This window comes from Miscanthus floridulus, chromosome 11 (assembly GCF_019320115.1).
Source record: "Miscanthus floridulus cultivar M001 chromosome 11, ASM1932011v1, whole genome shotgun sequence".
In the NCBI taxonomy this organism is placed as follows: domain Eukaryota; kingdom Viridiplantae; phylum Streptophyta; class Magnoliopsida; order Poales; family Poaceae; genus Miscanthus; species Miscanthus floridulus.
This window is the reverse complement of record NC_089590.1, coordinates 99,195,260-99,220,639: the sequence shown is the minus strand read 5'-3', so window position 1 is coordinate 99,220,639 and position 25,380 is coordinate 99,195,260. Positions and strand designations below refer to the sequence as shown.

Sequence of the window (25,380 nt, the reverse complement as noted above, 5' to 3'; positions counted from 1 at the left end):
GCTGCCCAAGTGCCAAACAAACACGGTGGCGAGTGGTGACTGACTGAAACTGAAGTGAACGCCTTATTAAAAAACAAAAAAAAATGAATTGAACGAGGTCAGCCAAAACACGCCTCTCGCACGAGGTCGAGCTGGGGAGCGATGGGCTCGACGGCTCTGAGGCTCCGCCGGACGTTGTCGTGGACCATGCACGCCTCGTACGTCCTCGCCTGCACCGGCCGCACGCACGCACCCCATCAGCAATGCACATGAAGCGAAGCCAGTGGAGAGGGGAGGGAACGACTGTCGGTCCCGTTCGGCTTACCCTATTTTTTTTATTTATCTTTTTAGTTAGAACAGTATTTTTCTCTTATAGCAATTCAGCCAGAAGTGTTTTCAACAAAGATTTAGCGAGCCGAACAGAGCCGACGAAGCAGGCTGCTGACTGCTGCAGGCCGGGAGCTCACCTCGGCCGGCTGCACGGCGTCGTAAATGGCGGCCATGGACGCGAGCGCCTACTCTCGCAGGAGGTTTATCTTGTCGCGTATCAGCATCGCCTCCTCCGTTGCTGCTGCTAGTGCCATAGGTCTGCACTTTGCTTTGCTTGCCTGCTGGTGAACATACATATACAGAGAAGAGAAGAAAAGGAGGACCTTATAGTCTTAGGCCACGTTTAGTTCGGCGGATTCAGCGCCGCCCGAATCACTGTAGTTACACTGTAGCTACAGTGTTATTTTGTTTTTATTTGGTGATGATTGTCCAATCGTTGACTAATTAGGCTCAAAACGTTCGTCTCGCAAAGTACAACTAAACTGTGCAATTAGTTTTTGATTTCGTCAACATTTAGTACTCCATGCATGTACCGCAAGTTTGATGTGACGGGGGATCTTTTTTTTTTTTTGCATAGTGCCAAATTCTGGAATTTTGGGGAACTAAACACCCCCTTACAGACGAGAGACAGATTTGCTGCGATGACAAAGGGGAGATATTTCAAATGCAGAATGTAAGTAAGGGCATGTTTGGTAGGGCTCTGACTTCTCTGAAAATAGCTCCAGACCCTGTTCGCTTAAACTCATCTGTCCGTTTATCAGTCATATATTTTTCTCTCATAATAAAACAGCATTAGCCAGTTTATCAGCCACAAAACAAAACACACAAATCTTCAAAACAATCCACATGCCTAAGCAAACCCAATGCATCTATATATCCCCTAAAGGCCTTAACTCTAACTGCACACTAAATATTCTTTCGTTACGGCTCCCATCGTAACAGAAAAGACACGAATCTTCAAAACGATCCACATGCCTAGCAAACACGCTGAACTAAAACGCAATTGTTCAATTAACGTGCAAGCACTGCCAGCCTACTCGCACACTGCTAAGAACTAAAACAAGGATAGCTGACATATATATTCTGTACAAATAATAATGCACCGAAACAAGGAATGGTGCCACAGCAGCTGTATATCAAGCAATGCTAACGCTAACAGGGTGTCCTTTTTTTTTACATAGAACAGCATCACATCCTTGTTGCGGTACCAAACTATCAAGCGCGTTCTTGTTTCCCCTCAAATAAATTGCCTAGCAGCAGCTCAAGTTGCTCGGGAGTGTGCTTCACGTATTTTCCAGGTGCTTTGCTATTCTCGATGAGAGGCCTACAGATGATCAGAAAATAATATGTTTAAGCACCACGAACATGAAGTAGAAGGAATACTGCAGGTATCATTCAGAAAAAAAAATAGCTGATTCCTGGGCTCATAGGTTAACTTTCGACAAGTAACAAGGAGTCAGAGCAGCATTACCCAAAACGTTTTATGAAAGATCGGTAGGCAGGCAACAGGATTTCAGCAACCGCGAGTCTTAGTGACTCGCGCAGCTCAGTGTCTGGAACAGACCAGCCACATTGCTTCTGGTAGATCTCTTCAAATAACACATTGAAAGACCTGAATCTGATAGCACCACAGGAAGAAACCAAAAACATAGACAATACTTCAGAACTTGTACAAGAAAGCAAACCTCAAATAATTATAGTATCAGACTGACCTCTCCTTCACAGCCGCTCTTGAAGCTCCACTGCTATTGCCACCATCACTTCCTACCTGACCACTACCACCTGATGAAGTCAAACTTTGACCAGAGAGGCATTGCAACACCTGTAACATCAGACCAAATAAATATAAGGTTATCCACATGGATAGTATCTACATATACTAGTTTCATTTTCCAGGTGATATTATCACATTGCATGTACAAACAGACCAAGTGGTGCTGCAAGCAATGTTGACTTGTTGAGAATAATCCTATTCCTAAACATTGCCTACTCAGTCAGGAACAAGTATTAGATACTACATGGCAGTTGTTGCAATGATTAGGTCAATTCCATGTTACACATCAGGAGTGGTGAGTTTATGACCAATAATGTCTCTGGAAGCCTACTTATATCTACTTTGCGGTTGGCGGCTACATGAATACTGGTATTTGGACAGGTAGGTAGTGGCTAATGAGAATATCTATTTAGTGAGGTCAAATAAGCCTTTAAAGAAAGGATATCGATATGCATGAAAAGTAATTGGTTTTAATCAAAGATCCAGAGCACAGATACCTTCGACCAAGCAATCCTTTTATACTGATTGGCATTTTGCTGTACAATCCTTCGGTGCCTTTGAATCCAGTCATCACCCAACAAATCCTTGGCTTCTGATCTGAGTGACAGAAAAGAGAGGATAAGATAGTACACACACTATGGTTACTTTCTTCCTAGCGTTACTTGATATAAGAACATACCTGCGGACAGATTTGACGATATAGTGAATGTTGTTCATCAAAAATATGTGCATCAAGGCAGGATCCTTGTATTGTTTTGCTTTTGCTTCTAAATTATTTTGTAAGGCTTGCATGATTTTCATTGTTACAGCTGCCAGCTCAGAACCTGTTCCATCTTCCTTTTTGAACTCCTGGAAAAGCTGCTTTAGAGTTGACTGGTAGCTGCACAGACATTAACAGGTGGTTGTCAGTTTTTACGACCTTTGTGCTTTGCATGTGTGCCTGGGTTACATGAAAATCATTTCTAATTTCTGCTAAAAGGATCTTCACAAGAATGGTGCATAAGAACTACAGGGCTACCAATGAGTGCTGTTCTGGTTATCAAAACAGTGCAACTGGAAAAAAAAAATGTGGCTCTTAGCGAAACAGCAGGCTACACATAAGAAATGACACATGTCGGAAATAATTGCATAAGATGCATAACTAGAAAAGCCAGTGGATAATTAGAAAAGGAAAGGCACATGAATAAGGTCAAATCTTGTACACCTATTCATTTGCAACAATATATAAATTGCATATGAATTTGATTAGATACTTACTCAAATAAAAACTTAACATAGTTGATCACATAGCTCGTTAAAGGATGAACTGTTCCATCAGTATGAATATTCTTTGTTGCATCCTTTTCAACAGCTTCTTCAAAATCACTGAAAGTCTTTTGCGCTGTTTGTGCTAAGCATTTTGTTAAACTCAGTGCAGAGTCGCGCATTTGCGAACATGATTCTCCAACAAAAATGGTGTCAATCTACAAAATAAACAACAAAATGAAACTTTAATCCTTCTATTAAAAAAATATTCACCAATCTAAAGTATATTAACATTCTTTCTTACATATCTTAAGCAGAAAGAAATTAACTTGATAGTCTACAAGTCTCCACATTCCCTACAATTTTTTTCAAGTGAAAGTGCACTTTTTTAAGCAAATTCAGAGCCAAGAATTTTCGCCATGTGTGAGACCGTGAGTTAAAACTTAACAACTTAAGATCATTTTTTGGAAGAAAAACAATTCCCATGGTCCAACACATGGCTAACAGATGGTAGTGAACTGTATGTTGGAAAACCAGTACTTAATAATTAAACCAAACAGGGTTGGTGGAGACCCTTAGGAGCAGCAATTCACACCCCTAACTATGGCATACGGCCACTCCTGTTATTTGAATATATACGACAAGAAAGTTGTAGATTAGGGTAAGTATATGCAGCAGTGTTTTACATTAAGTCAGCTGAAATGTCATCAATACAAGTGCACTAAAAACTCAAAACAGATCAGGATTTCTGACAACCAAAAGTTTTACAGACGGCTAAAGGATTTTAACATTCAGTTTAGCCCAAATGGACATTTGACTATAAGGGCAGCATGCAAAGTGTGCTGACAGCAATGTGCACAAAAGAGCAATACTTTAGCAACTGAAATATGCCACTGTAGCTATGGTCAGAATTAGATATTTACCTCTGTTTGAAGTTCGCACATTATCTCATACATGTCTAGCAGAACAAACAGTTTCTCTGGTGACCGTTTACTCATAGCAATTGCCTCTCCAAAACTGAGTAGTGTAGCCAGACTGTTCTTTGTTATTGCAGCAAAGCACTTATCCCTCAAAGATTGACTGCACTCAAAAACTTGGTCGCAAAGCTGCCGCTCCCCAGCAAAAAGAAGTTTGACCTGTCCCAAGCAGAGGCAAATGTCACCAGAGCAATGCTATACCATAACAGCAGATCTGAGAGAGGGAAATTACTTACAGCAATTCGCATGAAATGAATCCAATTCCCTATTTTGGACTCCAAAATTTCCCACGGCATTTTCTGCACTTCATCTTTGCTCAGTTTTTCAACACCCAAGTTCTTCAAACTTGATTCTAAAGCTGAAGAACGAGCTTCGCTGCACATAAATGAGAATATGCTTCACTAAGCCACTCTGTCAAGTACAACTGTATGCATCTCTTAGCAGTTAGCACACACCACATGGGCACACAGAAACAAGAAAAGTTTTTTTTTTTTTTGCATACCAATAACGATAAAAACTGCAAAATTTTCAGTGTAAATCCTTGTACCTGTATATTTCTGAGCATTGCTGTTGGCATCCGGCTTGAACCAACTGTTGCGCTAATTTAGATAGTAGTGGAACAAACTTTGGCTCAATAAGAGCAGGAGGACTATAAACAGCAGCCTCTGAGTTTTGCTGATTCTCGGATGGGTTTTTCCCACCTTCGGGCTGAGATTCCGACGATGGTCGAAGTGTACTCGGAAGACAATCAAAAAGACGATCAGGCTCCATCGGTTTGCTGAAATCAGTTAGGAGGGTGTACAGTGCAATGGTTAGATGAGGTATAGGTAGCAAAACGATCGATTAAAATTAATAATGACATACAAACCTGCGTTGGGACAATTGATTCTGGAATTCACCCTCCATCTTCACAAGGGCCTTAGAAAGGAGGGCGTTTACGTGGTTGAGCACCCCATCGCTGCTACGGTAACTCCGATTTGAACTAAAGAAACGCTCGATACTTCTCAACCGATCAACTGCATCTAGAAAGCCTTGAAGGTTCTCATGCGGACCCTTCTGTATTTCACGCTCTGCCTGTACATAAAACAGGTGAAGTAAGGCCATGCTCCCCAAAAAAACAAAACATCGCAAAATAAATAAATTGATAAAATACCACATCCATTATTTTTAAATTGTCATTTAGGTGATCGACAGGGTCTCAAACAAGCATGCTTAGCCATTACTTTTCACCACTACTTCGTAAAAGTTGATTAACATTTGATGGCTATTAGCATTTTTCATGACAAATCCAACAATGTTTTTGTGTATTACTCACTCCACCCATAAATTTGAGGCATACTTAACGAGAAAGTCTTCAGAAGTATATTCTGAGCATTGATTTCTCCAACAGTGCAGTGTCAATTATTACAAAATGAACATTGTCTTAAACATAATTCGAATATGAATCTATTGATACAACTTTCATACAGTAAGCATGTATATAATGTAGTAACTATATCGATCAAAATTTGCAAAGGTTGATTTTTTCCGATACAACGATGCTTCACAGCGATAGATAGATAGACGGAGAGACTAGTGGTCTAGTTCAAAAACTTTGACTGCTCACATAATACACCCAATATCCAAATACAGGATCACATCTAACTGCACGCTCCCTACTCTTATTATAGGCTAAATTAAGCAGCAGTTTCAAGTACACCGCTCCCTACTCTTATTATAGGCTAAATTAAGCAGCAGTTTCAAGTACACGAGGATGCAAATACTGTGAAAATGGGGCGACGACCATGGGACGACCATAATATGGGACTGAAGTTAGGACAAGCACCTCTCGAGTTCGGTCGAACTGGGTGAGGATCACATCCGCGGAGCGCAGCGTGCGGTCGATGTTCTCGTGCGCGGTCCGCACGGCGTGCGTCCTCACCTGTGCCCAAACCAAGCAGCGGCAGCGGCATCAGAGCACCACTCCAGCAGCAGAGGCAAGCTGGAGCCCTAAGAATAAGATTAAGAGAGACGAGAGCAGCGCACCTGGATGGGGCGCATGGCGGAGTCGAGCGCGGTGAGGCGGCTGTCGAAGGAGCCGAGGATGGAGACGACGGCGTTCGTGACCTGCTGGCTCTTCTGCAGCGACTCCCGCAGCAGCGCGGCGCGCTGCGCGAGGCTCTCCATCTCCCCCGCCGCCACCTCTCCGCCCGCTGCTCGGGACTCCGGACGGTTTCGAGGAGAGGCGGATGGATCTGGAGGAGGAGCGGGGGAGGGGGACGGGGAGCGGTTTCGCTTCGCCGGTTTGGTTGAGCAGAGCGGACGACAGCGACAGGGTGGATGTGGGTGGAGAGCAGGAGGGGAAGGAGGACCCCACGGTGGCGCCCGGAGCAAGCGAAGCGAGGGCGGGCGCGGGGGAGAAGGGAGCGAGCAGTACCAATTGCGTGCGTTGCAGTTGCAGCGTTGGCAGATGAAAAGAGCGAAGGGAAAGCGAGGAGAACGGGACGAGGGTGAGGAGGAACAGGAACAGGAACAGAGCAGCACGCGGCTGCCTCTGCCTCGGTCCAGCTTGGACCGGCTGCAGAATATTCCTCCCCGCGTGGCGTGGTGGTTCCTGCGCTCCGGTTTTTGTATGGGCACAAAGTTTGCTTTCTTTTATTACCATTCACCGTACATCGTGCCATACGTATTATACTATAATATTGGGTGTTCGGTTCTCTCGTCGCTCTTTAAATTTATGTCACATCGAATATTTAAATATTAATAAAGAGCATTAAATATAAATTAATTATAAAATCAATTACACAGATGGAGGCTAATTTGCGAGATGATTTTTTAAGCCTAATTAACCTGTCATTAGCACATGTTTACTGTAGCACCACGTTGTCAAATCATGGACGGATTATGCTTAAAAGATTCATCTCGCAAATTAGTTGCAAGTTATGTAATTAGTTTTGTAATTAGTCTATATTTAATACTCCATGCATATGTCTAAACATTCGATGTGACAGGAATTTTAGAAGTGCTTATAGAAACCAAACACCCCCTACGGTAGAAGAATACTAATTTTACAATGACTTTATGTGAAATGATTTTACTGATACAAATGAACCAACTTTTATACAGAGAAATAATAGTTTAGAAACTTTTGGCAGTAATCGAGAAAATAAATGGGAGACATGCGAGAGTCAAAGAGGCACGGTTGTTATCCTTGGCTATTTCTCCCGTCCTGAATCTAAATCGAGGGTTTAAGCTTAAATCCAAAGCCTCTAGATTTCGAGAGCATATATGTTGTTGGAACGAATCGAATCAAATAGAAAAGAAGAATGAACGGGGGAGATTCATCCTGGGGCTATGGTCCATGGCTAGGGTTACCTAGTGTTACAGAACTAAAGAAAGTCCTAAGAGAGGTAGAGCCGACATGTGGGTCGTATCGGGTAAGCGGGAATGCATGGGCAACGAGGGCCTCAATCTCTGATCAATTCGTGTTGGTATAGATGGTGCTATTGGAGTCAAGCACTCTTTGCTAGGGTCAAAGACAACGTTGTTGATTCGAATGAGAGAGAGATGTTGGATGAGAGGGATAAGGTGGAAGTAGGAGAACTGCATTTAATTACCTCTCTCACTCGTTGTCCCTTACCTGTTAAACTCGCCCTCGCCCTCCCCCTCCCCCTCTAGGCAGGCTTGTATGTTGTTATTATAGTCAATTGTTGACGTTAGGTTCATAGAGAGTTTCGTTTATGTTCTCCTTTTTCGCCCTCAAATTCCTGATACTAAGTAAACTAATTCCAAAGCTAGGAGTGGCCCCTGCTTAGGGTGCAAGATTCGAAAAGTTCTTTGTGACTTTTTTTAGTCAATGCTTATAATCATATAAGGTTGCCCTTTGTTAACTTCGACGACATGATATGAAATCACTTAGGGTCTCAGGGTCTTATGAAGATGTCATTTTCACCCAAATAAAAGGAATTAATGCAAGCTACTTCTCAATGAATTAAGAAATTATCTAGACATCAATGACATCTAAGAAAGTTGTGTCATATAAAGGGAACCAATTTCATTTTGCTTCTTTTTCGCGTGTTCTTGAAAGGAATTTGTGGATGGCATGGTTAAATCTTATCCATCTATCGAAAATATAATAAATAATTGACAAAGGCCAACCCTTTTCATGCTAAATGATCTCCCTTTTATTTTAGACCGTACTTAAAAAAAGGCATCATTATAATTGCAATAACATATATAGCAAGAAGAAAGTATTATTCTACATTTAGAAACACAGCAAAAGTGTCAATGTTTACCTGAAATGACTACACTATAACACACGGATGCACACATGCACCCATTCATATGAATACAACGTCCTATAACAATTTGGAGAGGCTTAGGCGATCTTGAGACTATTGATAAAGTCTCTAGATATGCATCTGTTGTCGGCACATCCACACCCCTCCCCCCTCCCCCACCCCACACACACACACACAAAAATTGTAACAAATATATAGCTCTGGCCTCTGGGCTCTGGCTACCCCGTGGTTTATTTGTTTTCGGACGCTGCTATGTTATGTTTTACCGAAAGGAACTCAACGTCCGTGCAACCCGAGATATTTAGGATGGTTTGGAAACCAAAAGAAAAGAAGAAAGAAGCCAGGTAGCAATTGGCAGGTCAAGAAATACGAGAACAAGGGAGATTTAACTTTTTACCATTATAAAGATTGGCACCTCCTCATATAGCATCTCAACGGTTGCCGCTATATTTTCATCAGCAAAGACGGAAAACAGATACAAAAATGACATTTTTGTTCACGTGGCACGCCAGCCCTCGCGCCAGCAGGGATCCAAGTCAGCATACGGGTGTCAAATGTCTCTCCTACCCCTGCTCTTTCCTTCTCCACCTCTTCCTCTTTGCCCACACGACATGCATTTCGTCGAACACCCTCAGGGCGAGCATTGCCACACCAGCCCGAGCAGTCGGTGCACGCCCTTGAGGTCGCCGACGCTAGCCAGGTACTCCATCAGGCCAGAGAAGGTCTGCACGTCCGGAAGCACATGTGTGCATCATCTCCTCGAGCTGACGTTGAGCATGGGCAGCTGGTGGCCGGTGTCAACGAGGAACGTGAGCTGCTCCTGCAGCTGGAGCTCATCGAGGAGCGGATCCCCGGCGAAGAAGGGCGACGACGGCGCTCACGACGAGGACGACGACACCGAGAACGGCGAGGGCCCCGAAGCCCGCGTCCAGGAGGAGGCCCTGGAGGCGGTCTCGGTGATCGCCGGGTCCGACGCGCATAGGGGGGACTTGGTCGTCGGCAACGCCATCGCGCCCGTGGTCCGTGTCCTCGACGCGGGTGCCGGCAGCGAGGCGGCCAAGGAGACGGCGGCGTGGGTGCTCTGCAAGCTCACTAAGAACTCGGACAACGCGTGGGCCGTCACGGCGCTGCTCAACCTATGCACGGACCTGTGCTCGACCTGTGCACGAACCGCCCAACCCTAGATTTGCGCCGCCACGCCCTTGATCTGCGCCGCGCCGCCCGGATCCACGCCACTGGAGAAGCTTGAGGGAAAGGGAGGAGCTCCTCGCCACGTCGTCGGAGGTGCGCTTGAGGGAGAGGGAGGGAGGATCGCCGCCGAGAGGGGAGGACCGCGGAGCTGCCTGCTGCTCGAGCGCGAGCGTTGACAAGGGAGGGTAGAGGGCGCACCACAGGGAGGGTAGCACCGCCGAGCTACGAGAGAGAGGGAGATTGGAAGGAGAGAGGCGCGTCGTGCGACGAGGGAGAGAGGGAGCCACGCCGTGCGACGAGAAGGAGAGAGCAGGAGCAGAAGAGACATTTGACGCCTACATGCTAACTTAGATCCCTACTGGCGCGAACAAGAACTCAAATGCATGGACCTTACGTCCCTGAGCCTATTCATTTCGGTGTAAACGATAGTGGAATTTTACTGCTGGTTGGGCTCAGCGTGGATGAAAAATACTGAAAAATATCGTTTGAGCTTATAATCGGCGATCGTGTACGACCATGCAGAACATGTGCTTGTCGCGTCGCGTCGCGCAGCGCAAACAACTCCCACACGCAACCTCCACCATCCGTCCCCGATCCCATCTCCGCTTGTTTTGTTCTAGGTAGTACATACAATTTGCTAGAGTGCTAGGGGAGGAGGGGGACGGGGCGCGCATGGAGGAAGCAATCAGCTGCTGGACGATCCATCAGTAGACGGGCATGCCGAGGAGGCCCGGGAGGCGGCCGGGGCTCGGCAGCGGCAGAGTCGGCGGAGGAGACGGGGTCTTCTTCGGCGGGCGCTCGATGGGGCCCACGTGGGAGCGGAACCCCGCGGAGACCACCGCGTCGCGCACGCACCAGTGGAACGCCGGCTGCCGCATGGCCGCCGCCGCCGCCTCGCACTCGGGGCAAGGGGACGGGTGAAGCCGCGGGGACCACAGCGCCGCCGGGTCCTCGTGCTCCGGGTGCCCCGCCGCTGCCGCCGCCAAATGGAAGTAGGACGGGTCCGGACCCGCCCCGGCGGTGCTCACCAGGTACCAGTCGCGCTGCCGCTGCAGCTCCCGCAGCCGCGCCTCGTAGTCGTCGTAGCCCCACCCGTCGAGCACGAGCGGCGGGGCCGCGGCACCGGCGTGGGGAAGGGCAAGGGAAAGCGGAGGGGGAGGGCCGACCAGGGACGCCAGATCCGTGGGCGGGAGGCGCTTCAGGATGGTCTTCTCCACCGCACCCGCGCCCGCGGCGCCGTTGGCTCCTCCCTTCCTGTCGCGGCGGGACCGGCCGCCCCGGCGGGAGCGGCGGAGCCCCGCGACGACGTAGCAGCCGTTGCCCTCCCGCGCGACGGCGGCGGCGAGGTCGGTGGCGTCGTCGAGCGGCACGCGGCGCGCGCGGCGGGGCCGCGCCAGGGACGCCGAGATCTGGTGCGGCGCCACGCCCACGCGGTCCGCCACCACGGCCTGCAGCCGCTTCACGCCGCCCAGCGAGGGCTGCACGGTGACCGTGCCCAGGTCCACGCTCTGCTCGCCGTCGACGAAGACCACCGGCACCACGGCGGCGGCGGACGCGGGCGGCGGGGGCGAGGTCGTCGCCGCGAGCTCCCCCATGTCGGACGCGCCCTCGGGTGCGTCAGCTGACAAGCATCGAATCAAAACGGACACCACTCGGACCAGCCCTCTCTCTGTTTGGGTTGTTGCGAATTGGGAATCGATCGATAGAGAGGCGTGGAGAAAGGGCGGAGGGCTTTATAGAGGCGAGGGGGAGTTAGGGCGGTTGGGTTGGGCGACCGGCGTGTGTAGAGTGGAGGAGGAGTAAAATTTCGATGAGGCGGTGGGGCCCGCGGAGAGAGAGAGATCAGTGAAACCGGCTCTGAGGCGAGTCTCGACCTGCAGCGCGGGACCCACACGCACCCCGCCCAGTTGTCCGTCGGTCCACACTGGCCTTGGCGTGGGATTTGGGGTGGCGGCCTCCACGTCAGCGCTTACTTCCCCGCGGGTGCAACGTTACTGTAGTACCTCCTAAAATTACTGTAGTCCGCGGCGGACCTGGCTCGCCACACGTGGGCGCCAACGAGGGCTGGGCTCTTGTCCTCTCGGTGTGGCCCGCCCGCTCCTCTCACTTGTGTATCGTGCGTGCTTGTTGTTCTCGGGCAGGTGGAGGTGGCAGCCGCCGGGGCCGGGCCGGGTCGCGCTCGCCGAGTGTTCCACGTGACGCGGCCATGGGTTTGGCGTGACCAGCGCGTCCACCCCTCCGCCACCAGTTGTTTTGTCGTGCCCTGACCCGGCTCAACCCACAGCCAGCTCCGCCAAATTCGTACCGTCTCCACGCGAGGTCTACAGCCAGTGCCGCTCCTAAGATTTCCAGGGCCATCTGCCGAAGTCGTCGCGAAGTCTCTCTACACTATATATATATAAATCTTATAATATATATAAGCGTTATTTTTTTTTCAAAAAGAAAATAAATCCAATAATATATTTTTAATTTAACATGTTTGATAATTATCGAGAAACAATGTAGACTAAAACTAAGATAATTACCTTAAGACAAAATAGAACTCTATAATATCCATTGCTTCTCATAAAAAGATGGTTCTTCAAGCGTTTCTGGATGCAAAATCATCAAGGACGGTATTGAGATTAATAGTGTCCAAGATATCTCTCTCGATGGTGCACATAGCCAATCCATTTAACCTTTCTCGTGACATAGTTGATATCACATAGTTCTTCAACAACTTCAATTTTGAGAAACTTCTTTCGCTGAAGCTACAGTCACAGGTACAGTTATGAGGATTCGATAGGTAAATGAAACATTTGGATAGCAATCTGCAGCTATAACAAACTCCAGAATCTCAAGCGCTGACATCAAAGAATCCGACAAAGTCACTCGTAGCACCTTTAATTCTAAAAAAAAAATCATTGATCTCAACATCGGATGAGTTATCCTGAGAAAACGTTTCCACAAAATCCTTGCAGCGCAGCAAAAAAATTAGCTTCGTCCAAAGATTTCAAATTTTTTGAGTTGAATAAGAATCCAAAAACGTTATCAAAATTTTTCATCTGCTCAAATCTACTAGTCAATGAAGCAATTGCAGCATCAATCATAACATTGAAGTACTCTACTCTAAATGAGTCCACAGCAGACTGTTGTATTTCCTCATCGTGGTCATCTTATTCATCAAAATATTTCTTTCTCTTTCCTTGACGTTTCGTACGGATTTTTGGCTCTATATCCATTTCAGATGCAATGCTTTTTTTGTTGTATCCATACTAGAAGTGAAACCTTCATCTCTATGCTTCTTAAAATATGATATGACACCTTTAATATATTTGAGAGTATCATCTATACTCACAATTTTAGATTACAACTTCTTGCTCACCTTATTTATAGAGAATAAAATATCGTGCCAAATAACCAAACCAACTAAAAATTCAAAATTCTCTAGTGCACTCACCAAAGATTGGCATTTACTAACTGCCATTGGGTCATCAGTTGAAGCCTTCTCTAGCGCTAATAAAGCTGATCTTATTTGAAGAGTTTGGAGTCTGATAGCTTGAACACTTTTTATTGGTCTTTCTCAACGTGTATTAGACCATGACTTAACCGTCAATCCTGGGACACCATGAATATAAGCTTCACCGGCCACTTTTTAATTAATATATCTCTACCATTGTTATCAAGATTTCTCCAAGTTCTAGGATCAAAGACATAATGAATAGAAGCTTCTTGCACATCATCAATTAAATTTTCAGGTTGAGAGGAAGGCTGTAAATTTTCATTCTCTGTAGCATCATCAATGTCATCAACTTGTTCACTTAAATAATCATTAACTTGTTGCTGTTGCTGCCCTTGTTCTTCAATATCAAGTGCATCTACAGGATTATCATCAGGCACAACACTACTTGAAGCTGAAAAAACTTACGTATAGCACCTTTTTGAGATTCAATAAACTGATCTTCTACTCTTTTCTGTTTTCTTTTCTGAGACCCCGACAAATATTTCTTAAGTAACATTCTAAGTTTCTAGCATCTAAAGTAGAAAAAAATCACGACTATATGAGTACCGAGTACTAGAAGTCTGAAGTAATTAATTTAGATTAAAAAACAATCAAGGAAAAAATACCTAGATCATCGCCTTGTCGTCATCTGCGTCCCGTACCCGCCTACGGCCTACCCGGCGGCGTTGTACCAGACAACCACGGGACAAGCAGACGGGAGCTGCAGCGCCTGTGCCGCACGAGCGGTGTCGGCGAGACGGATCACGGATGGCGATTCGCATTCACCCTTCAGCGACGTGGGCATTCAGCCGTTCACGTAGGGTCCTGGACGTCGGACGAGCGTTCGCGTAGACGCGTTACACATAGTATACCTAAAGGCTAAAGGGTCTGCAGTACTGAGGACCTGTATACGTGGGGTCCTGGGCTGCCCCCCCCCCCCCCCTCCCGTGGGCCCTAGGCCATCGCACCCCATGCACCCTTGCAGGCCCGGCACTGTCTACAACATGGATGTTAGATGCACATTTCAATGTTTGGAGTGAGGTACAGAAAAGATATCAATGTTTATGACACTGGATAGGTATCAGCCATGGACTACATTTTTTATGGCCATGTTTGGATCCTACGGTAAAATTTTAGCCCTAGTCCTGCACTTTTAGACTTTTTTTTTGGGCAATTGTTTGTTGGACATCCAAAGTGACGGTCCTTTGTTGGCTGCCACCCACTTTGGAGCATTTTGCCATAAGACACTCTGGTTCGGTGAAATTAGGCTACGGGACACCGCGGACCGGTTGCAGCTGGTTGAGGAGAGAGAACTACAGTGAAATGACATTCTTGCCCCTGCCGCTTTCTTCTTCCTCTCTCCCTTTCTCTCTCTCTCTTTTTTTCCTGTCCGCCGTAGGGACGTTTGCTAGTAAAAAAAAGCAGAACAGACAGTTTTGTAGGGACGGGCCGATTCGAATGGGCCGGATAATTTGTCTGATCCAATAGGCCGAAATGGAAGCCTGCCATATGTCAATAACGGGCCCGCCTGTCATCCATTATCCATGGAATCGTCCAGGAAAGGAAAGGACCGGAGCGAGAGTGCGAGAGCGAGATGGTGGTGGTGGCCGCACGCTGCCTCGCTGTAAAGCTTTTGCCCCTCGTCCTCGTCCACCACAGCCGCCCCGCGCCCTCCTCCGCGCTCCGCCTCCCCCGAACCGCCCGCTGGCCGCCGCGCTCCGCCTCCTGCTCGACCTACGCGCCGCCGCCGCTCCCGTTCGTCGCCGTCGCATCCATGGACGCGCCGCCCCAGGGCTACCGCACCAACGTCGGCATCTGCCTCGCCGACCCATCCCTCACCAAGGCAAGCGCGCCCCCTCCCTCCCTCCCTCGAGCCCGATCCTGCTCCTCTCCGCCGCGCCTGCGCTGGGTATTGTATTGTATCGTCGGGGTTCGTTTCTGTTAATGGAGCGATTCTCCTTTTTCTCTCTCCAGATTTTCTCGGCTTCTAGGCTCGACATTCCTAGCGCGTGGCAGATGCCTCAGGTGATTTCGGAGATCCACTGTAGCTATTAACCCGCTAATTTAAACATAGCCTAAGTCATAGAATCCCTAAACGGGAATCCTAAACTACTCATAATCTGCCCACAGGGTGGTATAGATGCAGGGGAAGAACCAAGGGCGGCTGCCTTCAGGGAATTGAGAGAAGAAACCGGTGTCACATCCGCGGAGATCGTGGCTGAGGTCAGTTTGCCTTTCCACCTGATTCCCTCACGTGATTAATTGCAAAATTGGCTAGTGCCGACTATATCATACAGTGATGGATTAGCGCCGGATTAGCGCCTTATGTACAAACCTCCTATACCTTTGTCTTCATAGCCTGATGGTGGTTAAGATAATTTTACCTCTTTGTCAGTGATAGCTGAGTGCATTCATGCATCTGTGTAGGCTCCTAACTGGTTAACATATGATTTTCCGCCGGATGTGAGAGACAAACTGAATGCTAGGTGGGGAACCGATTGGAAAGGCCAAGCTCAAAAATGGTAAGCTTGCTAAATTTCTTCAGCTGAGAATTCTATGAAATAACCTTGTTTCATTTTATTCCTTTGTCTGGCTGGAACTTCAACATGCAAGAATAATCCTAGATGACAGACATGTATATCTACTTGCTACCAAATAGTAGATGAACGCAACATCCTAATAGTAATTTTTAATATTCTGAACAAGTCCAAGGGAAAGTCTTCCAGGTTTCACATAGCATAGCAGTTAGCAGGCAGAATACTTCACCGTACCGCTCATTATTAGTCTGTCTTGCCATAGAAATACACATTTATATAAGATGCCAATCTCAAGTTACCTCAGATGCCAGTTCATGCTACTGTTCTTAATGGTGGATGCCTGGACTTATGACACTTGGGCATGTTTGGATGCAGCCCTGGCCTGGGAGTGCCGGCTAGGCATGCACATCCGACCCCAGGCGCTCAAAATCGAACGCCTGGGACTCTGGGAGTGATGCCTGGCTCAGGCAGCTTTCCTACGCTGCCATCCAAACAGCCCCTGATTGGACCCTAGGCCGCACCCCGCTGCCCTTCTGGCGTATAAGTGCTTTTCTAGAACACCGGTTAAGGTGTTAGCTAGCCCACATGAAATATACCATGGTGTACTATGATTATATAGGAGTACTATGATTACTATGAAATATTGTGTGTACCGTGGATGTTTGTAACATACTTGTGACATCTAATTTTCTTAGAACTCATCTCATATTTGAAACAATTCTTCTACACTAAACTTGATGCTTAGATACATTGCAACTTGCACCTATTAATTAACCATGTGCCTGAATGCACTTGTTTTTGTCTCTGCCCATTTTTTACACAAGTGTGCAGTCAAATATATGTGTGCACAAGCGCAACTGCAATAGCATCGAAGTGTTATCCCATGAGCTTCAGACGCAGAAGGCCGGTGGAAAGATTTTTTGTAGATGAATTGGGTAGCAGTGGCAGTACTTGGGCCAAAATTTTAGTTGGTTCAGAGCTTTGGGTGCCAAATAACTAGGGATTTTATGTACAAAATTGGTGATTATTCTTATTTTCCGTAAAACTGAGTGATAAATAGCTAGGCTTGGTTAGTTGGTTCCACTTACCCACCCCATTCTATGGGCCATATTTCTGCTGATCCAAGATTTCATTGCTCCATCCCTTTGTAGGATTTTTTGTAATGATTTTTTAATGCAATGTAGTTATTCCGATCTCTTCACAGCAATTGTTGTTCATACTTTTCGATGCTTACTGAATCCATAGTGTTCTACTGTTGTGCTATTGAAAGTCAAAATCACATTTCTTTTATGACTTAAGATCATTATTATGTCCTTGTGTTGGATTGACACTTTTTTTTTCTGTTTCTTGGATAAAGTGGTTGTAATTCTGAAATGCTATTGTGTTATGCTTGTGTGCTCTGAACCTCAGAGACCATATCAGGGTTTTGATAGCTCTGTATGCTTGCCTACATCGCTTCATCTACATGTATGGTAGTTTTTGAAGAACTTTTCATATGTTCTAAGTAGCACTTTTAAAGCGCTTTCCATGTTTCCACCTAATAGGTAGTTAATTTCCATCAAATGCTTCTCGCAGTAGATACTAGCCAATTATGTTCACCATTAGTTATAGTCAGTAACTCAGTAACTTGGTATGTTGTGGTTTTCCAAACTCTTGTTTGGGTCTTGTTTGATCTTATATGGGATGGGCATAAAAATATGCTTCAGTTGGATTTCAGTAGAGACATCACAGGCTCTGCTTTCCATGTATCTAGTGCGGCCCACCTTTTCCTGGAGATGATGTAGTGCAGCCCAGTTACCAGTAGAGAGACATCATTCACAAGCTGTGCTTGTCCATGGATCTAGTACGGCCCGCTTACACTGACAACTATTCAGCTCACAACTGTTGTAATATATTGGGCTCAGGACTAGCAGACAGTGTGACCGAAAGATCACTTTGGGCTCAGGACTAGGAGATAGTGTGACTGAATGATAACTTTGGGCTTAATACTTGGAGACAGCGTAGGTGGGCTGTACTATATCCTCATTCGGCTCACACTGTACTTGGTTCATATTTTATACCTGTCTTATGATGCTAAACAGAACTCAATTTCAAAGTAATTTAACAAGCTTGCCACCATAGGAGATATTCCGGTATTTAACTCGTGGAAATGTGGTGCAGGTTTTTATTTAGACTTACTGGAAATGATGATGAGATTAACCTTAATGGTGATGGGTCTGAGAAGCCAGAGTTCGGTGAATGGACATGGATGACTCCTCAGGAAGTTATTGAAAAGGTGGGCCATTTTCCTTCCTGCCCTTTTTGCCCCTGATCCCTTTGAAATATCTAATATATTTCCATTTGAACAGGCAGTTGAATTTAAGAGACCTGTATATGAGGAAGCATTGAAACACTTTGCCCCCTACCTACAGTCAGATCCAACCGCTTCATCATAGATTTGACAGATTTGCGTATATTTCTTTTTTATTTGGAGCTACCCTGTTGTATGTGAACCCCAATAATCTGACACGACGCAATGGAGCCATTGAGATGGAGTTGTGCTAGAATTGGATAGTGTGTGGCCTCTATTTCAGTCAATTATTATGCCAGCATTGGATCCTCATCCTCTTAGCCCCATACAATAAGTCGCGTAAACAGTGACTGCAATTACCACTACATTTTCTCCCCGTCGCATAATTGGGTCGCAATCTAGTTTCTGCCAATTTGGAACATGCTGCGCAGTGTATCTGCCCTGCCAGTAACTGAATGCTTAAGGAGGACAGTGTTGGACTACTGGATTAGTACCATAGCTAGAGATACTGTTGTACAGCAATCTCAAGTTATGTGGGGATTGTCAGAAAAACGACGCACGTTTGGCATTGGTTACGGCAGATATCAGTGTCTGGCATTTGTTGTGGGAGGACAAGGAAGAGAAATTGTCGGCTTTGGCTTAATGGCTTTGGAGGAATAGGAGATGTGGTTACTGGTTAGGGACTAGGGAGGCACATACTGCAGCAGGTAGAAGTGGCAAGGAACTGATTCCTGTAACGCACCTGTACAAAAGCACAGCATCAAAAAAAGAAAGAAAGGTTTGATGTTTCCCGGGTCGCTAGAAGAAAACAAGCGCTACAAGTGGCGGTCTCGTTGAAAGACAAGGTGCAGATGGAGGTGGTTTTGGGTGGGGCAAGACACGCGAGAGGCGCCAATGCATTGGCAGTATCGCCATGGGGAAGCACATGGGGAGGATGAGAAGCCAATGCGAGGACGGAGCAGGACATTCCATTCGTCAATGAGGTTCGGTTCAGAGGGGGTGATGCAGCTGAGCTGGCGTAGTAGGGCACTGCCAACGTGGATCCACTCGCTCAACAAGGAGGACTCGTCATTCGCCATGGCCTGTGTCACTGTGTGCACTGCCGATCGGAACCTGCAGGGAGCTGTGCTGATCTCTTCTCTCGTCTCCTCACATGGCATATTGGCATGGACGCGCTCTCGTGTCGTGTCGTGCATGTTTCCCTCACCGGTCCTCACATGTTTCTTCTTCTCCCTGTCCCTCCATTGCATTATTCCGCCTGTCTGTCTCCCCTCACTTGTACTACGCGTGTACACTAATCGCCTCCCCTGGTGGGACAGGCGATTAGTGTATATGCGCCGCCAGCCCTAGCCCCAGCCCCGGAGTCCCGCGGACCAGTCGTGATGTCCCACCAGTCCCGGCATACCAGGTCGATCACGACCATACCGTGGGGGTGGACAGCAGGTTCGCTCGGTCGTATTTGGCGTATAAGCCATGGCTTATCAGCTAACGAACATTATTTTTCTCTCACATCAAACTAGTCAACCGTACTTTTAGCTATGGCTTATAAACCAAATAAGCCCAAAACAAACCGGCCGCAAGTCCTGTACCCCAATACAGTACGTGCCATCTTCGTGGTATGTAAACAGATAGTACTAGTGTACTACTACACCATACCTCCAGGCTCCAGAGCCTGATCCCTTGTCAGTATTGCTGCAAGCCGAGTGCAGCTGCAGCTGCTCTGCTTCACTCCATCCCATCCCTCTTCCCCTCACAACAACCAGGTTCCACTGGCTTATATAATGCTAACAAGACACTGCCGCTACTGGTAGCTGCTAGCAACTTGTCCAGTGACACCACTTGGGCACACAACTCATCTCATCTTCAAGGTCACTGTTGTTATTACCTTACCTCTAGGGCCCCGCAGTGTTCAAGAAAAGCAACACTAACACTGAACTGTACATGTGTGTGACTTTGTATGCCATTGCCATGCATGATTCGTTTTCATGCATGCACTTTGGGACATGGATGACTATGTTGGCATGATGCGTCCAGTGGAGGCCTTTTGGAAGGTGCCAAATGCAAGCCTGGACCAACGGCACTGGATTCATTGCTCCCTCGCTCCACCTGCACTTGCACCTGCACTGACGGACACTCCATGTCCAAGTGAGTGAGGCCATGATGTCATGATATAATACTGCTGTCCCCTTGCAGGAGCATGAGCATGAGCACGGGACAGGAAAAGAGATGCCCATCCATCCATTTGCAAAAAAATTCTCCGGGTACAGTACATACAGTACAGTTCAGGAGGAAACTGAAACTGAGGGAGCATTACAGTCCACTACACCGGAAAAGCTAGAGACTTGTTGAGTCTCAAGACTGACTGGAGTAACACAAAGAACTGAAGAAGCAAGAGATGCCTACCACCAATGCAAAACATATCATCATCTATCTACAAAGCAGAGCAGGAGAAGAACTGAAGAAGCACGAGCACATCACATGGACGACGATGCGCTCTTTCTTTTCTACCTACAGCAACAACGAATTCCAGCACTGTGCGAAAACAGGCAAGAGGAGACAAGAGAGAGTGAGAGACATGTGCTGCTTATTATCCCATGGATGCATGAATGCATCCCTCCCGGTAGATGCGATGCGATACCAAGAAGACGACGCTCTGTCTTCTTCTTCACCGGCCGTCGGCCGAGGTGAAGGACTCAGCGAACCCGGCAGGGCGAGCGGGGATGCTGCCCTTGCTGTCCTCGAGGCTCAGGATGCTGCCACCGTCCGTCATGCTCGCCTCCGCGTCCTGCCAGCTCTTCACCATCTGCAGCAGCGGCAGGTGCAGGTCGATGCCCAGGTAGTCCTCGACCTCGTCCTTCACGGGCTTCCACTTCTCCACCATGGGCACCAGCACGTTCACCGCGTGCCCCATGTCCGGCCGCTGCGACGGCTCCCGGGCCGTGCAGTGCCCCGCGAGCTCCGCGATCACGCCCACACTCTCGAACGTCTCGTCGTCGCTCACGTCCAGGGTCGGGTCGATGGCCGCACGGAGCTGTTCCTCGTCCTTCCGGATCTGGCTGAACCAGTACGCCAGGTGACGGGTCTCCTCGCCCTCGCCCACGCGACTGTCGTCGATGGCCGTCGTCCCTGTTATCAGCTCCAGCAGCACTACCCCGAAGCTGAAGACATCTGCCTTCGTTGAGATTTTCCCTGTCACTGCAGCAGCAGGATCACAATATCATCAGCCATACATCTTGATTACTTATTACTACGGATTCATAAGAAAACAGTAACCACCTTTTGCATCAAACAGTTGCAATCTTTGGCCATATTAAACAGATGATGACAATATTGGACGGATTTTAAACTAGTCTTGATCACTACACATTCATAAAAAATTAAAAACTAGTCTCGTCTCAGGGAGTAGATCGCAACCCAACTGTGAGCCGTCACAGCTCACATGACATTTTGAAAGGCTAGTTCATCAAAAGTTCCAAGATAACTATGAAATCAATTTCTATTCCCTGTCGTTAATCTAGTCCATCTAAGGCGGCTACTCAAATAGGGCAAAACATATTGGTCACAAACTCATACTAACTACGTAATATAGCAGGATGACTATTCAAACCTACTATAATTTCCTGATATCTGAGTCACGATAGTAATATGAATTTAATGGTCAAAACAAAAGTGATGAGCAAATTATAGAAATTAATTTTACCTGCATACTCAGGAGCCAAGTACCCAAATGTTCCAGCAAGTCTAGTCGCTACAGAGTAGTTCCCATCCGGCGCATCTTTCATGAGCCCAAAGTCCGCCACCTTTGCCCGGAAGTCATCGCCAAGGAGAATGTTTGCTGACTTGAGATCCCTATGTATGAAGCGGTGATGGCCCAGGTTGTGCAGATATTCCATCCCACGAGCAACATCCAAGGCGATGTTGAGCCGCTTCTTCCACGAGAGAGGCTCCAGCTCAAACTGCTTCCAGTGGAACAGGTGCTTGCTCAGAGCCCCATTGGGCATGTACTCATAAACCAGCAGCCTCTCGTTCCCTTCGATCGCGTATCCCAGTATCGACACCAGATTGCGGTGCCGGACCTTGGTCAGGACGGCAATCTCGGCCTGGAACTCGTCCAAAGCCTTGTTGCTGACCGCCACAGCCTCCATCCTCTTCACTGCAATCATGGTGCCGTCATGCAGCTCCCCTTTGTAAACGACCCCAAATCCCCCACGCCCAAGCACATTGTCCTGGGCAAAGTTCCTGGTGGCACCACGGAGGACCTGCACTGCAATCACGAAATTCCCGGCTTCGATCATGTGGACATCGCCAGTCAGGCTGCTGCTCCCGCTATGCGTGTTGCCTTGAGACGTGCCGCTGCTGCCGTCGTTGGTGGCCACGACGATCTTGGCCAGGTTATCTGGATCAGAGCTATTACGGGGATGCACGACGACAGAGGCTGCCTGTGGCGGCACTGATGCTCTTCTCTTGCAGAAGAACACGGCGCCCACCGAAATCAGGGCGACCACGCTCACCGCGACTGGAATGGTTGTGCCCAGCAACACAGCTGATGAGGTCTTCTTCCCACTCCCAGGGATTGCTGCATCATTACCCCCAGCCCCAGCAGTTGCGCCAGGCGTAGAATGAGACCCCCGAGGGGAGTTGTTTGGCTGTGCATCTGGTGGCGGCGCTGTCGTGTTGAAGTTGAGATTACCCGTGACATTCACATCCACGGTGGGACTGAATGCGGGCAGCGGCCCGTTCAAGTCATTCATGGACAGGTCCAGCTTCTGAAGCGAGGCGAGCTTGGTGAGGCTATCCGGCACTCGGCCGGTGAGATGGTTCCCAGCGAGCTTGACGTCGGAGAGCGTGGTGACGTTGCCGAGGCTCTGGCTAATGGTGCCGTTGAGTCCGTACCCCGGCAGGTTGAGCATGGTGACTTTGCCCTTGACGCAGGTGACGCCGAGCCAGCCGGCGCAGGGGTCGTTCCCGGACCAGGTCCCGACCAGCCTGGTATTGTACTGCACGTCGGCGAGGAAGTGGAGCAATGCCATGACCTCCGGGGCGCAGGCGTCCCCGGGGTCGGCGGCGCAGAACTCGTTCCCGGAGAAGGTGAAATTGGGTGCCTTGAGCGCCGGGACGGGGCCCAGGAGGTTGTTGTTGTCGAGCTTGAGCTCCCGGAGCGCGGGGAGCGCGGCGAGGCCAGGAGGCAGGAGGCCGAGGAGCTGGTTGTTGTTGAGCCTGACGGTGTAGAGCTCCTTGCAGTCGGCGATGGCGTCGGGGATGGGCCCGGAGAAGTCGTTGCCGTGGAGCCAGAGCTCCTGGAGTCCCGTCATGGTGACCACGACGTCGAGGGTGCCGGACAGCTTGGCCTCTCCGAGCTGGTTGTTGAGCCAGAGCCTCTCGATGCCGGAGCCGTTGAGCGCGGCGGGTACGGGGCCGGAGAGGTTGTTGTAGGAGAGCGTGAGGTTCTGGAGCCCCGTGAGTCGGCCGAGGAAGCCCGGGATCCCGCCGCTCAGGCTGCAGTTGTCGAGGGACAGCACCTGCAGCTGCGGCGCGGAGTCGGCGAGCGCCGGCGGGAGCGCCCACCCGCCGCTGGATTTGTTGAGGCGCTGGTTGTTGCTGAGCGAGATGTCGAGCAGATCGGCCAGCCCGCCGTCGAAGAAGTCGCCCGGGATGCCGTCGAAGTCGTTGTCGTTGAGGAAGGCGCGCTGGAGCGCGGACATGCCCCGGAACGACGGGAGCGCGCCCGTGAGGCGGTTCCCCTGAAGGCTGAGCCCGCGCAGCGCGGCGAGCGAGGACAGCGACGGCGGGAGGGTGCCGGCCAGGCCGGCGTTCTTGAGGTCGAGGTTGTCGACGCGGCCGGAGCGGTCGCAGGAGACGTGCGGCCACGCCGGGGGGCCGCACGCGTCCCCGTTGTCCGGCCATCCCAGCGCGTCCGGGTTCGTTAGGGATTTTCGGAGGTCATCCAGCGCCGCCTGGTCCGCCGGGTGCGTGGTTCCGTGTACGAGCCCCGCGCCGGCGACGAGAAGGAAGGTGAGGATGGTGACGATGAGGTGGTCGTGGTGGGTGGCGGCGGCGGCGTCCATGGCGGAGGGGACGGGGAGAGCATTGAAGAGGGGGGCGCCGGGAGGAGGCGTGGGGTTGCCGAGGAGAGGAGGGGAGAGGGGAGAGGGGAGAGGAGAGAGGATTCCCTTTCGCTCCACTCCTACCTGTGCCTATTGGAGTCCTGGGGCAAATGGCAGGGAAGGAGAGGTGGCGGCGGCGGATTTGTCAGGGCGAGCCGGGAGGGACGCGCTGCTGCTGTGGCGCCTGCCGCCTGGGTAAAAGAGACGGGCAAGGAATGTCGCCGCTGCTCGCTGACTGCTGTGATTTTGATTGTGGTGGGTTTGGATTGGGCGCAAATTTTGGAGTGTTTGTTTGGTCTCCAGAACTCCTCTTGTTACTGTCAATACAAAAAAAAAAGCCCAACCTTTGCTACCACAAACCGCCACTTCACAGTCAATTCACAGATCTCGCTATTGACAATGCAATTCTCTACTGCCAACCAAAATGACTTGCTCCATTTGGCACCGATCATCAAAACTTTTTCATTGACGACCAAATGCAATGCATATGTAATGCATCCATCTGTTATCTGCGTTTCTAAGGGTATGTGATTAACTACTCGTTAGTACTGCCGTTTGCAACCTACTACTGCTGCTACACGTGGCTTGTTCGTCGGGACTTATTGCTGCTGCAGCTGATTTATATGGTTGAATTATTGTGACAGAAAAACATTGTTCCATAGCTGAAAAAGTAGAGCTGATTCTGGCTTATAAGCTCAGGCGAACATAGCCTTTCGTCGAGGCATTTATATTTATTTATTTATTATTTTATTAGTTCGCGCCACAAATCCTTGCCTCCGTCACCTCCGTTGCTATCTATAGACGCGTCGCCGCCCTCGTGCGTTCTTTTGGTACGCGTTTTAATTTAACAGCTGCAGGGAAGCCGAAAGAAGCCGCATGCGGAAACCCCGATCCCCGTTCCCATTCGTCTCCTTGATTACAGGGGTTTGCTTCCAGGTCACTACTGCTGCTAGGGTTAACCTTTGCAATAAAATTGAGAAATTTCCGAGCAGGACTATCGATCCTGATGATACCCGACGCTAGGGTATTTTTACCTTGTGCATCATCCTGTCCTTGGAGGCCGGACTAGGACCATTATAGTGTTTACTTTGGCGGTGATTATAATAAAATGATAGAGTGAGCAATACGCTAATCAAGGAATAAACCCATGAACTAAAGAATTGATTGGAGCCATGTGTGCCGTAATCCCATG

The 25,380-nt window shown here is 48.7% G+C and overlaps 4 protein-coding genes across 4 annotated transcripts; 1 reads left to right on the top strand and 3 right to left on the bottom strand.

The window, feature by feature from the left end:
• Positions 1-1,038: 1,038 nt before the first annotated feature.
• LOC136492813 (exocyst complex component EXO70A1-like) lies at positions 1,039-6,860 on the bottom strand. Its single transcript, XM_066488845.1, has 12 exons — positions 6,331-6,860; positions 6,131-6,226; positions 5,174-5,379; positions 4,853-5,083; positions 4,542-4,680; positions 4,252-4,464; positions 3,341-3,546; positions 2,763-2,963; positions 2,581-2,680; positions 2,022-2,131; positions 1,781-1,927; positions 1,039-1,633 (listed from the first exon to the last, which is right to left on the bottom strand). The coding sequence occupies exons 1-12, from the start codon at positions 6,469-6,471 to the stop codon at positions 1,525-1,527; spliced, it is 1,899 nt and encodes a 632-aa protein (XP_066344942.1). The 5' UTR covers positions 6,472-6,860; the 3' UTR covers positions 1,039-1,524.
• A 3,313-nt stretch (positions 6,861-10,173) lies between these two features.
• Positions 10,174-11,494, bottom strand: LOC136492814 (uncharacterized). Its single transcript, XM_066488847.1, has one exon. The coding sequence runs from the start codon at positions 11,369-11,371 to the stop codon at positions 10,481-10,483; it is 891 nt and encodes a 296-aa protein (XP_066344944.1). The 5' UTR covers positions 11,372-11,494; the 3' UTR covers positions 10,174-10,480.
• A 3,333-nt stretch (positions 11,495-14,827) lies between these two features.
• Positions 14,828-18,340, top strand: LOC136492815 (nudix hydrolase 26, chloroplastic-like). The gene is made up of 6 exons (XM_066488848.1): positions 14,828-15,100; positions 15,232-15,282; positions 15,388-15,480; positions 15,685-15,779; positions 17,955-18,069; positions 18,143-18,340. The coding sequence occupies exons 1-6, from the start codon at positions 14,852-14,854 to the stop codon at positions 18,227-18,229; spliced, it is 690 nt and encodes a 229-aa protein (XP_066344945.1). The 5' UTR covers positions 14,828-14,851; the 3' UTR covers positions 18,230-18,340.
• A 1,977-nt stretch (positions 18,341-20,317) lies between these two features.
• On the bottom strand, positions 20,318-24,438 carry LOC136492812 (receptor protein kinase TMK1-like). Its single transcript, XM_066488844.1, has 2 exons — positions 21,785-24,438; positions 20,318-21,279 (listed from the first exon to the last, which is right to left on the bottom strand). The coding sequence occupies exons 1-2, from the start codon at positions 24,147-24,149 to the stop codon at positions 20,750-20,752; spliced, it is 2,895 nt and encodes a 964-aa protein (XP_066344941.1). The 5' UTR covers positions 24,150-24,438; the 3' UTR covers positions 20,318-20,749.
• Between the last annotated feature and the right edge of the window lie 942 nt (positions 24,439-25,380).